The sequence below is a fragment of the Drosophila biarmipes genome, chromosome 2R, assembly GCF_025231255.1.
Source record: "Drosophila biarmipes strain raj3 chromosome 2R, RU_DBia_V1.1, whole genome shotgun sequence".
NCBI classification, from domain to species: domain Eukaryota; kingdom Metazoa; phylum Arthropoda; class Insecta; order Diptera; family Drosophilidae; genus Drosophila; species Drosophila biarmipes.
Window position 1 is genome coordinate 5,264,759 of NC_066615.1, and position 18,143 is coordinate 5,282,901.

Sequence of the window (18,143 nt, forward strand, 5' to 3'; positions counted from 1 at the left end):
CGACATCCACCCCCGGAACAGATGGAGTGCCCCAGTATAAGCGAACGGGCATAACCGGCTTGGTTTCGCACGGCAGCAACAACACCACGCACCGTTCGGGGCAACAACAAACAACGTGCTCGAGCGGAGTGTTTACAGACCGCTCTGGTGGATGTAGATACTCTCTTATATGAGCAAATACATCTGGACACATGTATCTCTCTGCACGACTCTCACTCGCCTCCTGCTGCACGCAGCCGATGTGGAGATGTACTTCACAGATACTCGTTCTGTGGCGCTCGGCGCGGCGCGAGCTTCGAGGTTTTAGTTCGGTTTTAGCTCTGATTCCGTGAGGACGCTCGCCAGGCGCACCGCTCCGCGTTCCGTTCCGTTATTCGACCGCCTCGCACGGAGCCTACCGCTCACCCACACCCCTGCAAAGCCAAGGGAAACACACACACAGAGCACTCGTCGTGCCGCGATAACAACGCCAAATTATCGAGTCTGCGCCAACATCCAGCGGATGGCAAGTGCGAATCTTAAAGTGGCCAAGCGGCAGTCCTAGAAGTAGAGCCCCCGCCCCCGGTTCTATTGCCCCTGCTCCAGCGGTCATGTGAACAGCCGCCACAATGCGGCGCTAACCCAATCCCGTTTCCGATTTCGATCCCGGTTCAGAAACAAAAAGTGTTCCGAGTGGTGACCCCAAGCAAATGTGTCGCAGTGACAGCTGGTGTGGCAGCAACGGCAACTGCTGCACTTCATAGTGCAACGTCGGGTTTTCCCCAGCTCCCAGAACAGTCCGCTTATAGCCAACAACGCGAGCATAACGGCCAGAGAAATGGCTTTGCAGCAAAATCATCACAATCATCGAAACCATCGGAACCATCAGAATCATCAGCAGCACCAGCAGCAACACGTCAAGTGGCAGCAACATGCAACGAAGCGACGACGCTGCCGTCAACTTTGGATTAAACATCTTCAGCTCCTGGGCCTGGGTGAGTTGACATCTTGACCGGGACGCAATAACGGACAATGGGTATAGGCAGTGCAACAGCTGTGGTTCATTAGTAGGCTTTGCATGTTGCAGACCGTGTTTGTATCCTTTTAATGGATCTTGCGGTCTGCTCGAGCAGGAAACCGGGGGATCCGCTCCAGGGCGAAGCCACCTTGGGGCGTGGCAGAGCGCCTGTGATTGCTGATGACTCGGGTGGGGGTCCAGAATAGTAAACTAATTAATAATTACACATTATGCAAGCCAAGAAGCACCGGACACACGTACCACAACAGCGCTCCACTTCCGCTGCAATCAAACGCATTATCGTCGAACAGGTTGAGGAGCTGGGAATCAATGGGTGTGGAGCTGGAGACTGGGAGCTCGGAGCTCTGCGCTGGCAACCGGTACCTGTGTGTCATGCACTTGCGGTCTTATCGGGCTTCCGCCCCTCAATCCCAGAGCAGCTTTGGACCCCCGCCCCCTATACCGAGAAAAAACAGACAACCAAACAATCGAATATAATTTACAAAATATTGTGGCGACGCCCACAGTTTGGCTTTGGCTTTGGCTCGCTGGGGGAGCAGGTTTGCTGCCTTTTCTCATGACATTTGTGGGCGTGTGTGGGGCTTGAAGTCGGAATGGAAGCGGGTTTACGGAGAACGCCCATCATTAAAAGCCTAATAAACCAGGGATGGCAGTGGAAGAGCCAGACCAATTAGTTGGGGAGCACCTGGCCCAAGCCAGGCCACGCCCCCTGGGAAACGAGGCAGAATCAGGCACGAATCGGAATCGGAATCGAAATCAAAATCAGAATCAGAGTCGGAAGTCTATCTAGATGTAGGCTTCTGTGCAGATACACATCGCTGTGTGGCAAAAGGAAAAGCATGTATTTGTCAGCACAAAATAATCAAGGATCATAATATGTCAACAAACAGACAGGCCAGGCTAAGGCGACCAAAAAACAAGCACAAGGACACACGAACGCAGGGAAGTTGCGTCTGTCTGTCAGCTGGGCATGTGTGAGTGCTGGGCTGGGGTGTGGGTGGGTCCGCATCCGTGTGGGGACACAGAAATGTATGCCACCAGAGCAGAGCAACTGAAGCAGAAGCAGCAGGAGCTGAAAGTGTAGGACAAACACGCCGTAATAGATATACAGCGGGCATGTGTTGGTGCAGTTAGAAAGGCGGGAAAACCAGGGAAAGAAGGGAAAAACGTGGTCGGAAGGGGTCCGGGAGTGCGGAAAGTCGTCGCGACTTGTCGTTTTTGTCTCTGACAGTTGGCAAATGTAGTGAAGTGCATTGACAATACCACGACCCAAGTACAGCTTGACCAGAGCGCCATCAATGGGGCTGCTGCAGGCGGAGGAGGTGGTGGCCGCCACTTGAGGGGCTGCGCTTCCTTCTGCTTCTGCTTTAGCTCCTGCTGAAAGGCCGGAGTGTTAAGCACACTGGGCACGGGTTCGAGCACATAGATTATATCGGGCTGCTATCTCCAGGAAGCATCGCACTGCAGCTGACTTGTGTGCGGCTGTCATCTTCGAGCTGGTTCAAAGTTAATTGCGCTGCCCCCTCCAAAAAAAGGCGAATCTCTGCCCAGATTGCGGACGCAAGTGTGGGCAGCTGAGCGAAAAGAAACTGGAAAACGCCCATGTTTGGCCCAGACTCGGCTACTTGGCTTAACGAGCCACGGGCCACCACAGTCCGCACCCCGCCGACCAATGGACAGCTCAGATTTTCGCCCCAGCAGCACCTTGAGTCCGCTAACCAGTTCAATATTGACTCAGGTCGCCCACACGCCCCGAAAAACCACCGACTGAAGCCAGGGTCCGAGCGTGGGCTAAGCGAACTTACGCAATTGTTGATCAAAAGTGGTCTCCCCTCCCTCGCACCCAGCACAGCCAAGAAATATCGTCGGAATTGGTCTGCAATCTTAAACGAAATTGAAAGTGTTGGGGGACAAAAACTATCAGAGCTTATACCTCGTCATTAATTCAATGCTGGAAGTAGAATTCGGGTTTGCAGACATGTCAACAGTGACTGAGATTGCATTTACTCTGGTTCCTCTGTTACCCATTTACCAGGAATTATTTATTTCACATTTGTGTTTTTCACCGAGCTATAGCTCGACATATGTTAGTGGCCTTGATATTTGAAGCCGTTTTGTTTTCTTTAAAGTACAAAGAAGTGTGTTTTCGTTCTTGAAATTTAATTTATTTTGAACATTTAAATTAAATTTGAAAAACCAAGAAAATACTATTGTGTATAGTGTCAATTCTTAAGTATTACAATAACTTCAAAAAGTGTCACTGCTATTCAGTGAGCATATACCTTATATACTTCAGGATATTTGACTAGTAAAAGGATTTAAATTCGGAAAATCAGCCTCTCTATGGAATTTTCTTTGTCAGGCTTGTATTATGGAAACGGTAAAACAGTAGTTTTAAAGAGCGAGAAACCCATAGCCATTCGATACTATTTTCCTTCTGCTCAGTGTGTGTTTGTCCTCGGCAGGGTAAATTTATCCCGGACCGAAATAGACATTGCATTGGCCATATTTCGACTGCTTGTTGACAGAAAGATGAGACTAAATTAAACTCGCACATAGCGAGGGAGTGCATAAATAAATCGGCAGCATGTGGCAAGGTGGAAGGCCGGAGTGCGGGAGTAGGAAATGTCAAAGGAAAACAATCGCAGAGGCCTGCCTCTTGAAGTCGCCACCGAGAGCGAACTCCCGCTGCGCCGCCGGATCGTGGCATGTGGTAATTGCCCCGGGTCCCGGGTACATGTGTGGGGATATCTATCAGATATAGTTCTACCTAGCCGCGATTTATGGCCTTCCACGCATGTGAAGATGCGAGATGCGACCCCTTGCCATGGTTCACCGAGTTCGATGGAGTTTCGGCTAAGCGAAAATTGGATTTTGTACAAGTTTAAAGAACAGGGATGGGCGCCAGCTCGCTTTTCTGGTTTTGGCAGATTGAGAATGAATTTCAATTAGTAGGATACCCATATGTGTGCGCTCAAGGGGAGGGGAAGCTGCGGCAGGATATTAGCAATGTGCAGCCTGGCGTGCTTCCTACGCAGAAAATTCCCACCGAAGGATGCGGCGGATGGATGGCATAGATGATTGCTGCTCCTCCACCCCTGCGACCCACTCCGCTCCCTCCACTCCCACGTCGATGACTGACTTTGATGGGTTTGCTCGATATTGATGCGAATTGATTTGGTTAGTCAGCTGTCGGACAGCCGGATGGCCACCGCCTCCTCCTCCGCCCCGCAAACAGACAGTTGAATGAATAAATAAAAACGGCAAATCAAGCAAGATGCCAAATGAGGCTCGTCATAGACAGGAAAATGAGGTTGCAGGCTGCGTTCTCGAAATGGAATACATTTAATGGTCCTCAGATAGCTCGGCACTCGGCGCTCGGCCTGGGCTCTCGGCTCGGTGGAGTAATTGAAAAACCATTTCAAGGTGGGCCGGTGCCAGGGGGCCAGGCACTAGATGGCTTCATCATCCAGCCGAACCGCTCACTGCTAATTTAAATTTATGAATTTTTGGAAACATCTCAATGCGGGCGCTTTTCAGGCGGCGCAGGCAGCTTCCTTCCACGCACTTTCACTTTTCTTGAGTATTTAATCAAGTGTGAATAATTGCATCATTCTGCTCAAAGGGAGTCGATATCCTTTGTGTTTGTGCGTCGGCAGATACGAGCCCCCAGCCGGGCTGCGAGTGTGTGAGTGTGGGGCGAAGGACCTGTTATCGATATGTGGGCCAGGAAACCACACGCACCCCGCACACCAGGAACCACTATTCTTCAGACGGCAGGGAAATCAAATTCAAAGGAGGCCGGCCGAGCTTTCGCTTATTGTGGCGGCAACTTGCATATTTCAACTTGCTGGTGAAGTTGCGATATTGAAAATGAATAATTTTATCGGATCCGGCGAGTATTTCTTGATGTCTTTCTGCGGCCTTCAATCTTTCGCCTAATTGAGGTGGCAGCTGTTGCGCAACTGGAAGTGCAACATCCTCGGCCTCCAACCTCAGCATCTGCCTAATTTCGCTCACTTTCGAGGCGCATGTCTAACCGGTTGCCCATTAGCTCGTGGCGGCTTTAAATCCAGACCGAGCATTTCGAATCGACAGCTGCAAGTGCCACAAGTTGCAGTGCCCTCAGAAGTTGTGGCTCTCGGACACCAGTCCCATCGCCGCAGGCTGCAAACCTCCGAGTGCACCGCATTTAAGTTTCAGGTCAATATCCGATCTGTAAATAAAGGTATAATATGCTTTTAAAATCCTTAATGATAGAACTAGATATTATAATTTTAGTAATGTTTTGTTACAAGGAGGTGGATATTATAATAAGGTGAATCGATACCAAATTCAAAAAATTTATCAAGTGACATATTTACTTGCGTTTTATTTATTTCCCTGAAAATAGTACACCGAAACAACTTCCCTCTTCAATTTAAATCACACTTGGTTCTTATTTATAAGTGTTATGATATCTCACGAATCAAATGATTAAGGCCATGTGCTCCCCGGCTCCATCTGCAGCGTGTGAACTTCTGGTGGTCGTCCATGTCCACTGCACGCTTCAGTAATCCTCCCAGCGGAGAGTCACCTTCGCACACACCTCTGGCTCGGTTTGGCTCGGTCTGGATGCGAGATGGGCGTCCAGTTGGCCGGTTGACGTGTGGTTCCGCTCCGGCGATTTTTCCTTCTCTGTCTCTCTTCGGCGCGCCGGGAAATCTGTGACGCGGCATTTGGCCGCTGCTGGGAAAACTTTAACTTTAAACTTTGCTGTAACTTTAACGACTTCACTTGGTTTAATTGCGACAGGGAAAGATTCGTTTTCCCTTGCAACAATTTCGCTGGGAATCGCAGGGTTCTTCGGCTGCTGCTCCTCCGCCTCCTTGGAAATATCGCGTTTCATGCGCAGACATGCCTCATTGGACCCCGAAGCCCCTGATCACCGGGGCTTTGTCATTCGATTGCGCAAACATTATTCCACGAGCAAGAAAGCATTTGCATTCCTCATCCCTCGACTGGTAATTCGAGTGTTTTGCTTAACCCAGCATACCAGCAGCCCCCGAAAGACCAGGCCGGGCATTGTTGTGCCAACAGGGCGGCGTTGCTGTCTTGGCCAAACAATGCCCAACGCCAGTGCGAGTGCGAATGCAAATGGAGGTGCATGTGCCAATGCGACTGCGATTTGCACCAAGAGTGGGCCTGGGGTAGGAGTGCGAGTGCCAGTGCCAGTGCGACACACGCGTCCGCAGTTCAAACGGCAATTAAGCCAAACAATAAGCCGGCAAACACTCGGCTGCCAGAGTGGATGAAGATCCCGATCCAGGCAGTCCCTGTCTCAGCTTCTAATTCGCCCGCTCATGTCTGCCCGCCGAAGTCCTGCGCCGCACCACCCTGCACCACTTAGCCACTCATCGCATCCACGCCCATTGAATACCATTCCTTCCAGTGCCACCCCATCCCCTGCACCGCACAACAATGGAGGGGTATTCATCCCGAATTCGGGAAGTGCACACCCTTCGACTCCCCATAGATGCTCAGATGCTCCACCTGTAAGGGTGGGGTTGCATGGCCAGATATTTCGCCACTCTTTATAAAACCCTTCCTGTATGTTTGTGTAAATAGATAGAAAAGAGATATTGATTACTTTGTCGACGTTTTCTAATTAATAAATAAGAACTGGGAAAATAATTGGCATTTAATTCAGCTTGATGTACAAATTGTACCATAAAATGCTTACTCTAATTTAAAGCAAGGCATTTTGCTGGTAAATCAAATCCTTTTCCCAGCAAAAGCAATCCTTACATGCCGTGCTTGAAGCAAAAATCGAAATATCCGAGTCGAGCTGCATTTTAAAGTTGAATTGTGCCTACCTTGCAGTTATTTCTGCCCATAACTTCTGGGCCTCGTCTGCAGAGGGCTCCTTGGCTGGCCAGGAGTAGTTTGGCCCTCGGTAATGAAGCAACTGTCGCATACTCGATTCCCAGGCTCCGACTTCAAAAATATCAAAAGGAAAAATGTGCAGAGTTGTGGGGGAAGCGCTACCATGGCTGAAGAAAATATATGAATATTCGAGAATGAAATTTGCTTCCTAGAATGCTGCCGAGCTCGGAGCAGGGTCGGGGGAGGGGACATTCTTCTTGAGTAGCCATTGGCTCCCGGAGATAGCGTTCGAGTGGCGGGGGTGGCACCACTGTCGCACCACGCACCACTTTCACTCGGTCCGGAAATTTGCTGCATCAGCGTATAGGAATTTCTGGTTTATGTCCGCACAGGCACACAGGGTACTTCGAAGGTTTGACCCACCTCAAGGCTGAAAAGAGCCACACCACTCCACTCCACACACACTGACTTGTATTAGCCATGTGAGTTTATTTGGGCAACGGATATTTCGGTCTGGCCGAAATGTGTTGGTGTGTCGTTCGAGGCTTTCGAATATAAAATTTATTCAAGTCACTCTGGTTTAATGTTTGGAAATGGACAGCAAATAACTTTGCAAGCGTTTACAATGGCAACTGGGGAATTGTCTCGGCCAGGTCCCTAATTCGCCTCAGTTTCATAACGATCCTGGCCATGATGATGATGGTCATTTCACTGGCAAAATGCCGTCCAAACGCCACCCCCACAAACACGCACGCATCATCGGAAAAGGAATCCTTTTCGGCTCGCCTTCTATTTTCACTTCAATTTCGATTCTTACCGAAATGATTTTTTAAAGATAATATTACGAAAAACCCATCAAAGCAAAGGAAAATCCCGAAAGCCTCCGCCCCCAGCCAGCACTTCCAATTATCCGTTTTCCAATATCTAACCCACTTGGGTCCGCCGCCCAGGAGACATTGGCGCATAAATTGATTGGATGATGTCGCTTTTTATGTCGTTTGTGCCCCCGCTACCCCAAAGAAAAAACCCACCCACCGAAAGCGATGTTGCCATTGGCTTCTCGTGATTTGGCGAATTCCATAAGTTGATGCGATGCGTAGCATGTGTTATAAATAAATCAAGCGTACTGGGTGGCAATCTCTTAGAGTCCGCCACTTCCCTCTTCTGTTTATTTTTTAGGCTGCTCTCGAGTTGTCGTTTAATTCAAATGGTGCTTGGGTTCGATTGGGAAACTCTACCTTCCCTGGATACCAGCCACTCAGGGGAAGGATGTGCTGCGCACCCAGTGAATGCAGCGGCGTGTACTTTGCATCCATGTCGCAATCGGTGGGAGGTCAACCCGAAAACAATGGTCTAAAGGTTCCCACCGGCGGCGAACCGCAAGTCATGGGGCGAAAGACTTGGAGCCGAAGCCCCCCGCGCCATCGCCTAATTGGGGCTACTCACCTACGCAACAGCAATTGCGTGTGCTTGGGCCTGGGAATCGGCCAACAATTAGGGCCCAGAGCAACGACCAACAACTGAGCCGGCAACAGGTTACCCCAACCCTCCGCCCTATCCAAATGCTGACCAACCACTTGACGCTGCAACAGAACCACCACCAACATTCACCACACTTCACTCGTCAACAACTTTTGCAGCCTCGCAGTTCTCACAGCATTTCAATTGCAGCAGTGACCAAAATCCAAGCAAAAGTTCGCACTTGTCATGGCGCAGTTCCCCCACCAACAACCACCCACCGACTCCGCACCATCGCACCACCGCACCACCCATCGCCCACCATCCGCCACCAAAAAAGTAATCAACCAATTCGCTGGGAAAGCCCCAGTGCTGGGTACTTTCAGGCTGTCGGTCGAATGTCAGGAGTGGCGGGGAATAGAATGAATGGGTTACAAATATGGGTTAGTTGCTATATATTTCATCATTTGTCCTGTTTGAGTTTACTATTTTTGGTTTTTTAGCGTTTGACACTGTTGGTTTTACAGCTCTGGGAATATATTTATTGCATCTGCTTAATGCACAGAACATTAGATTGGTGCTTACACAATTTATTCAAAGTTTTTATCAACAAACGTGTATTTTTCGTACGGAATTTCATAACGTTCGTATGGTTTAGTTTGAGGTATTTACACTTTTAGTTGGAAATGTAATGCATTTTACCGAATTTGAATTTTCTGTCAATCATTTTCATTTCGCCCTCAAATTCTCTACAGACTAATTTGATCTCCTTTACATCCAACTTGTCGTTCCTTTTTTATTTGAAATCTTTTGTTAAAAAGTTTCTCCCTTTCTAATTAAAGTAATACTGATACCCAGATCTGGTTACCGAGTTTCGGAAGATGGTTTCAATGCTTCACCAATCCCAGTTGCCACAAAATCCATGCCGCAGAGACCGGTTAGGTTATTTTCCGACTTAATTACAGTTTTACAGTCACTCTGCAATTTAATGCGCTCTATAAATGCGAATTTGTTGCACTATTAACAAGAATTTACTCTCTACGCGAGTTGCAACACATCTAGGGCTTGCGTTTTCTGCGTTTGGTCCACGAACTTGGTCCTGCGGCAGGCCTGGGGTCCTGGAGGACTTGGGTGTCCTTGGGTCGGCAGGTGGCACGAGTGGAGTGGAGTTGCCATGCCGACCAGCAGGTGGCGCCAGGGCCTTTTACTCGATTTTAATAACGCTCGCCTTGATGATGTTAATAATGTTGCTGGGTGATTACCATTTACTGCGCTTGTTGTTGCCCTCCGCCGTTGCCGTGGCTGCCACTCCTCCAGGTCCTGCCGCATTGTTAATGGAGATGTAGATGAAGCTGCAGCTGCAGCCGGAGTTAAAGTTGGAGTTCGGGAACGGCTGCCCGCGGTGCGCAGCAAAGTGGGACAAGTAATTGCAATTTGTTGCCCCTGCCGCAGCAATCTAAGTTGGATTCTCATTAGAGCCAACGGACAAGTCTGCGCTCCGTTGCTCAAAGCTTCAGCCCGGACCCTCGGCATGTCCCTAATCGAAGTCCTGTCAATCGAAGACAGGAACACACAACCGCAATAAAGCGAAGCGCTTGCGACTCGCAAATTCAATTAGTTAATCCCCAATGGTGGATTCCCCCGATAAGGAGGAGCCCAAGGAGGAGCACGTAGCCACTGCAGGATGACTTGGCATGTGGCATGCGTCATGCTCTGTGCACCATGCACCATCCGACTATTGTTATATCGTATTTGAGCAAACGCTGCCAACTGCAGCGCCCCGAAAATCGTTATAAAACATTCGCCTTCGACTTTGACAGCTTGTATTCCCTGCCATGCAAATGCCAGGCACGTTGCTGACAAGGGGGCGTGGCAGCCAGCCAGGCCCGGAGCCCAAGCCAAAAAGGATGCGCCGGCGAAAGGTGCCACGGATGTTCGATTGATGGTGGCACCTCCCAGCTCCGAGTTTCCAGTTTCCAGTGTTCAGCTCCGAGCTGAGTCGCCGGAGCGGATGTGCTACGACAATATGCTGAAGCAGCGCTAATTTTTTCTTATATTTCTGGCAGCTTACGTGCCACAGGCCACGCCCACCAAAAAAGTAGGAGGCTCCTGAGTACACCAAGAAAAAGCCATGACGCAATAAATGTTTATTTTTGTTACTGTACCACATCAAATCAAAAGCCAAAAGCCATCTTAAAAATGTTGGGTAATCAGGAGACGTTAAAAAATGCCCTAATATGATATGTTTGATTTGATAGAAAATATAATCTGTATTTGTGACTGTTAACGTTTGTGCTAATGCAGATATGAACCTTGGGGTGTCTAACGTTAACTGTTTTTTTGTTTGTTTTTTGTTCCTTCAGTTCTTTTGGATTTATTGGTAACATTCAAAATGTTGTATCCCTTTAGACATTTAAAAAATTGGTAAGAAACTATTCTTTACAGGCTTATTCTAAATACAGGCATTTCTGTAGAAGCGAGGAATTTATTACCATTTTACGCTATGAGTGCGAATGAAGAACTAAATCAAGAAACTTTTTATTTGATTTCAAAAATATATGATATTACCATCTAATATCACGCCACCAAGGCGTTCGGATCTGCGGGATGGCTGTTGTATATAGTAAAAACTGACTTAAAAGAAACATAAGTGGTTTCCAGATTTTCCTCGGTGCACCATAACCATAAAGCACAGCTAAGCTGCGAGCGTGTGAGCGGAAATCATAATCGTCAAATTAATACGCGTCGGGAATTTCGCAAGGCTCCAAAACGCCGCTTGGCAACCCTGGAGGCTTCGTCCGACCCGACAAATCCCGAGTACGTGCGAGCATTTAAAGCAAAAACAAATAAAACTTAAGTGCTGCATGTGTGAAAATGTTCTCTGGGTGGCTGGGCTCGGGGCTCCGGGTTCTGGGAATCGAAACCGGCCCACTCAGGTGTCCCGCCAGCCTATGGTTAATCCGATCCCCGGCTGCTTAATCAGCTCCGGCTGCTTGGCCAAGATAACGGGGTGAAACGAATCTTGGAATCTGGGGCAGCAGGGGGACGGGGTCCTTGGGACACGGACACACATACATCACTTCGCCCGAAAAGCGGTCGGGGCCATCAAATTTCAGTCATAACAATAACACTGATAGTCCCCCGCTCGTAAAATAAGACCCGGCCAACCCTTTTTGGGGATCTGACCGGGATTTGTTGCTGTCCTCATGTGTCTCGCTGGCCGGGCATGCGGATGGGGATGGCGATGTGGATGCGCTGTTGTTTCAGCCCGAGCTTGGAAAACAATCAAGAGAACGCGACACTAAAAACCACGCACGTTTTGGCCCTCATCCCCGGGCGGAGACACAGAAATTCGACAATGGCACTTGACGTTCCTCGGAGTAGAAGGGGTGGATGCCGAGGAGGGGTCATATGCGGCGGAGGGCAGGTCAAAAGGCGACGCCTAAAGCACTTAAATCCTTTTCGCACTTTCGGCTGTCAGGCGCTGCCTCTGCTCGTGCTCCTGATCCTGCCCTTTCCTCCCAGCTCCGCCAGCTTGTTGCGTGTGAATTTCCATTTCGACTATTTCCGGGGACCACACTGCGTATGACGTATGGAATGAAGAGGATTTCGGCGAGCATGGCCCTGGAGTTGGGGCGTCACGCTTAATTTTTGGCCTCGTCGTTTTTAGTGGGGCATAAGGCCGTAAAATAGGAATTTGCTTTATTAAAATTTTTCGCTTGAAAAATATGAGACAGCGCAGAGCGATGAAAACAGCGAAAATTCGTACGCACCCAAGGACTTTGGCAGGGGCTCCTTCGACCCCGGAACGAGGTAAAAATGTACTCAACTATGAACTTCCCGAGCCCCACATGTGTGTGTATGTGGTGTGCGGTGTGTGGTGTGTGCGTGCGGGAAAATAGGCAGAAATTTGCGACAGGCCGAAGGTTATGTTGATCCTTGTCTGCCGGGGCTGCTCCTGGCACCCTGGCATCCGGCATCCTGGCAAGGGTTTGGTTTTGGGAGCTAGCTCTCGTCTGGGGCTGACAGATGCCAGCCCCGTGCAGCCGAGGCCCCTCGTGTAACAACGAAATTTATATAAATTGCCCGTAATGCTGCTGGCTGTTCGACAACAACAGCAACATCGATCTGGAGGCGGGGGATGGGTAAATTGTTGTTGATTCCCGGCTTGTTCCTTCCACATTCCTTGCCAAACAAATTATGTACGAAAAGGAAAATAATGAAATCGTAAAGAGTTTGGCAACGAATGAGTTCCTAACCCGGCTGCTCTGTGATATTTTTCTTATTTAAAATTCATTTCTGTCCTGAAGCTCCCGCCGCCCTGTCCCAACCCATCCCTTAGCCACCCGCAGCAGCCCACCCCATCGTATCCTATTTTAGCCACCCCCTTCCCCAGTTCAGACATGATGCGTATGCAAATTGCTGGCCATATTAATCATTGCCAGTTGGTAGCGCCAGAGCTAAGTTTTATTTCATTCCCATTTTTCCCTCAGCGAGAAAGTGCCAGCGGGAAGGGGCAGGGCGAGTGGCGTGCCCAGATTTAAAACTGCATTTCGTTGCTTATAAATAAACAGAGCTGGGCGGGCGCAAGAAATAGTCTCTGCTGGAAAATTTATGAAAGCGCGAATAAAATGCTCGTTTCACGGGACGCCAGTGGGCGGGTGGACAAGCTTTTTTGGGGGGTTTTGGACACTAAAAACAAGTGCAGCTGCAGTTGCCTCGACTGACGACCGTCGCGTTAAATGCTTTTGTTGATTTTAGATGCGCGACTGCCTCGGGAAAGCCAGTGCCACCGCCCCCTCCTTTTTTCACCCTCCAACTCGCAGAATTTAATAGTTTCGGCGGCAAGAAATGAACTCCACAACTGCAGCAGTCTGCAATGTGTCTTGGCAAACAGACACGGACAGCGGACCACGGACCAAGGACAACGGACAACGGACAACGGACGGAGGACTACGGTCTGCGGACTGCGGATACGGACCACACCCACAATTGGCTTTTGTGGCACGGCAAACGCGCTTTTTCGTTTTGGGTCGGGGAAATGTGTTTGTTTTTCATTAAAAAAGAACCGAACGGAGGGGCTCTGGCCAAGTTTTTGTCAGTTCTTTTTTAAGGCAGCTGGAAACGGTCAAAGTTCGGCCGGGCAGCCCGGGGCTCCGGCGGGAAGAGCTTTGCGGAATGTCCTGTTTTATTGCGGTCGGGATTCGCTTTGACTGGGCTTTGGGCTTCGGACCCGGGCTCCGAGCCATGAGCACTGGGATCGCGGACTTTGAGTAAACACATATTTCATAATTCATCATTCGGCGCTGCGATAGAAAGTCACGTTTTTAATAGGGGACCCGACGGACGCACAGACCGGAGACAACAAATGGCCGCGAGGACAATTAATTAAGTGCATTGCTAATGAATCACCCTGCCTTTTCTCCTCCTTTCAGCTGTCATCGTCATCCTGGCCAGCGCGCCCGCCCCCGGCCACGCCCAGCAGCAGAAGTTCCGCACCACGCCGCACGACCTGCAGGTCCTGGAGGGGGCCGAGGCCATGATGCGCTGCGAGGTGGCCAACGTGGCCGGCGCCGTCCAGTGGACCAAGGACGGCTTCGCGCTGGGCTTCTCGGCGGTTATCCCCGGCTACCCGCGCTACTCCGTGCTGGGCGACCGCAAGCAGGGCATCTACAATCTGCGCATCTCGAACGCCTCGATCAACGACGACGCCGACTACCAGTGCCAGGTGGGTCCGGCGCGGCTCAACAGCGCGATCCGAGCGAACGCCAAGCTGACCGTCATATGTGAGTATCTTGGTCTAAGCTAATATCCCACTTCCATGGGTTGAAGCATCAGCTGGCACCAAACAGTACGAGTTCTGGCGACTTCTATTTTCGTGCACATTTGATGAACTATCTCCGTCTTTTCTTATATATTATTTTCTTATATATATTACATTGCAAAGCATTACAATAGCCGTGACGTCACAACTAAATGCACAGAAACTCGGATGGATCTTCATCGTCCTACCAATTTTAATTTGACTTGCTTTTACTTTGACTTGCATTTACTTTGACTTCCATTAACAACTCAGCCTGAACAATATCAGACTGTTTTCCTATTCAGAGACCCGAGAGCTCTAGAGTATGAGGCACCACACCAAATCCTACAATTGGAAACCCCTTCGAAACCCTCCATATGCCTCATCTTTGAGCCACCCACTCAATTGAATTCCCCCTTGCCGGGCTCGCCTTTTCTGGGGGCTGCAATTAATTTAAGTAATAAATACAAATGAATTTGTCACCGGGGGCGCCACACAAATACGTACATACATCCGTGGCACACATTCCTGCTGTTTCCTGCTCATTGCACCTATGGAATTCTACTAGTGAAATTTAAATGCGGGTCCCCCATCTATCTGTATCTGTACCTGGGCCCGACCCACCCCACTTCTGGCGTCCCTCTCGCTGCCAACATTTATTGTCAGCAATTTGCAAAACAACAGCAGCAACAGCATCGCCGGGCTGAGCTGAATTTAGCGCAGTTTATTGCTCCAAGGAGCCGGAGTGGGCGGAAAAGGAAGGCCAGGCGGTGGGCGGTGGGTGGTGGGCGGAGTTGTTGGTGAACGGGGCTGTAGCTCCACTGCAGGCGAAGCGATGTGAAATGAATTCCTCTTTGTTTCAGCCTCTCGTTTCGCCTCGTTTTCGGCTGTTGCATTGTCGTCTAGCAATCACTTTGAATGCTCTGCTGCTGCTTCTGCTGTAATTGTAATCACTCAAGGAATTGCGCTACATTTGATGACAGCGATTTTCATTTGGCCCGCTTCGCTGGGCCTTCCCGGGAATTTTTCCTAGACATCAAGAGGCTCCATGGCTACCACTCACTATGTGTACATGGTACAAATGTGTAGCACACATTCCGGGGCCCAAGGCCCACGCACACACGCGCGCACGCCTAATGACGTTTGTTTAGTTAATTACGCGCCATGAGCTGTGACAACGGCGATGTGTGCGTTCGAGGCCATGGGGGCTGAAAAGAAGAAGGGAAGCAGAGCGGCCAGACTTGGGGATACCCAGAAGGTATCTCAAGTCTTTGGCTCGGGAGCCGTCAGAAATACGCCGTGTCTTAACTTTCCCGGAATAGTCCCTAGGATCCTAGGATATTTGTTATTATTTTTCAAACTAAGGAGGGCAAAGCTTTCTATAATTTTTTTGCTCGATGCTTATTGCAGCTTGTCCCTTTCAGTTATTTTTATTTAATACAATATTATTTAGCGATTTTGTATCTAAATATTTTGGTTTGATACCCAAAGCCTTCTAAAGTCCCCTTACACCCTTTATTTCTGCGAATACCCTGTATAAAAAATAAAATAAAATAAGGAAAAAACCCAGCCATTCTGGGGCTGCTGGGGAGGAGTGGGAGTTGGGCTCTCGACCGAGCTTGTTAGTGCCTGCGAGTTGTTGTTGGAGTGGCGAAAGGTCGGTCGTCACATGACATGTTTGTCATAATTGTGGATGCTTGTGTGGGTGCCGCCCGAAACTCCCCTTCAGCCACTCCACCCTAGCCCACCCACGGTCTTGCAATGGCATCTTCGTCTTGGCTTTTACAAATGACAAGTGTCTGTGCCCCCAGTCCAAGGTATTCGGGCCACCAGGCGTAGGTGTGTGTGGGTGGGAGGCACGTGCGACATTATTGCTGCAATTAGCCAAAGGGAGATGTGGACAAAGGCCCAATAATTCAATTAAGTTCGAGTTACATCTATTTGATTTGTGCCAAAAAGTGACTGTCGCTATTTATCTGCCTAGTAATTTATGCAGGACATACGCTTGGGAAAAGCAGTTGAGCAGGAGTAACGTCCAAGAATAGAAGGTCTCAAAATGTTTTACAACTTTTTCAGTTACTAATTCGTGTAATTATTATGTTTTGATCTTACATTTTTGCGGGGTCAGAGCGTACCAAAAACACTTCTAAAATTAATTCTGTAGTCCAACCAAAATTTTAAATTCAGGACAACAAAAATTTTGCCACAATTTACCAACAGACATCATATATTGTTTGGGGCCTTAACATTTTACCTACGAAAACTCTTCTTCTTGCCACACCTTCCGCTAAATACCCTAAATATAGCAATTATTATTAAAGAAGAAGATTTCCAATAAATATTTTATAACTTGCCTAAACTTTATCGAGAATGCCAGATATTAGGGCAAGCTATTAAGTTCTTACCAGGGCTTCTCTGTATGCAATCTCTACTTGGAAGATATGATTTAATTAAAACTTTCTGCAGATAGTCCATTAAAAATTAATAGCCCCACCTTTTGTACTGCTGAAATTAAATTTGCAGTCTCCGTTACAAAGTTTTGAAGCAATTTGGCTGTAACACTGGCCGTGCTTATGTTAAAGTTCCAAAAATTATTCCGCACTCCCACCGGCACACACATCTACCTCAGTATATACGTGGCATACATAGTACGGGTAAAAATAAACGTGAGGGCGCAATTAGATTATAAGTTGGGCAAAGCAAAGAACTTTTGCACACAAAAGTCCACGTGCAAATTTATGGAAATTCCCAGAAAATTTTCGCATGCCATTAATTTGGAATACAAAAAAATAGGACCAAAAGCGAAATAATGGAGCCAAAAACACATATGCCGCAAGGCAACTGCAAGGTCCGTGTCCATGTCGGGGTCCGAGTCCAAGAGCCAAAACTTTTTGCCGGGCGGCGGACAATGGCAAACGGCAATGGGAATAGCCAGAAAATGGAGAGCACTTGCAGCAGCCACCTCGAGCGTTTATAAATTTTTGACTACAATGCAGCCCGAATTTAAGTTGGACTTCCTTCCCGGCCAATAGACGCACTTCATTGATTTTCAAATGTCCGCACATTTTTCACTGGCGCACAGGCACCCCCACTCCGCCCCACCGCCTTTGTAATTGAAGTGCAAATGAGGAAAGTTTTCATCTGCCGGCATTCCCGGGAAATATCGCCCGACATTTGTTATGTGAGGCTGACCTTAAAGTCGGCCCCGAGCGCCTTGGGTCGCACTCCGGGTGTGACTGGGCCTGATGGCTCAACTTACATCACAGCCAGTCAGCCAGCTCCCTGGCCCAAAGCGAAAAAAACGGCCAATCTTGCCTTCGCCTTGGATTGGGATTGGGCTGCAGTGGGTGGCTCCAGCCTCGGCTCTGGCTGGTGGAAAAGGGCAGGCAAAGTATTCCGGCGCATAAAACTTTTATGAGGCGTACTATTAGTGGGTTAGCCGGGTGTCGCTGCCCGAGGGGCGGCTGCAGGGGCGGAGTGGTCCAGTGTTCATGGCAAATTGCACTTTGTGTACTCGCTCGCCAGGAATCCAGCAACTGGAGCTGGCTGGAGCTCAAGCTCTGCCGCCGCCAGAGCCGTTATTGCAGCCATTGTTGCATAAATTATTTGATGCCAGCCAGCAGTGCACTCAAAGAAGCACCCACCCACCGGGAACCACCCACATCCCACCACTGTCATGTGGGGGCGCGGCTTATGCATAAAATTTAATCAACATTTAACCTTAGCCAGGCGAGCTCAGTTGGCCGAATTCGCACCTGATGGGGCAGCAATATAAACTGGGACACCCCAGCTAAGCTGGAACTTATCATGGGTTTTCCATACGAAACACTTTTAACATTGCTGCAATTACTATTATAAATTAATTTTAATTTCGTTTACAAGTTATGTTTTTCATAAGCCTTCTAATATCACGTTATGCAGAGTGCCTATTTGACATTTGAGCACAAAATAGTTGTATTCAATACATCATAACCTTTATTATTTAACTTATTGACAAGT

General features: G+C 48.8%; 1 protein-coding gene across 3 annotated transcripts in view; it reads left to right on the forward strand.

Moving 5' to 3' along the window:
• Nucleotides 1-323: 323 nt before the first annotated feature.
• LOC108029570 (nephrin) overlaps nt 324-18,143 on the forward strand; it is a 58,737-nt gene continuing 40,917 nt past the window's right edge. For all 3 annotated transcript variants that reach the window (XM_017101928.3, XM_017101926.3, XM_017101927.3), the window contains exons 1-2: nt 324-974; nt 13,777-14,127. In XM_017101928.3, the coding sequence (XP_016957417.1) occupies nt 818-974; nt 13,777-14,127 (508 nt within the window). In that variant the 5' untranslated portion in view covers nt 324-817. The remainder of the gene's footprint in view (nt 975-13,776; nt 14,128-18,143) is intronic.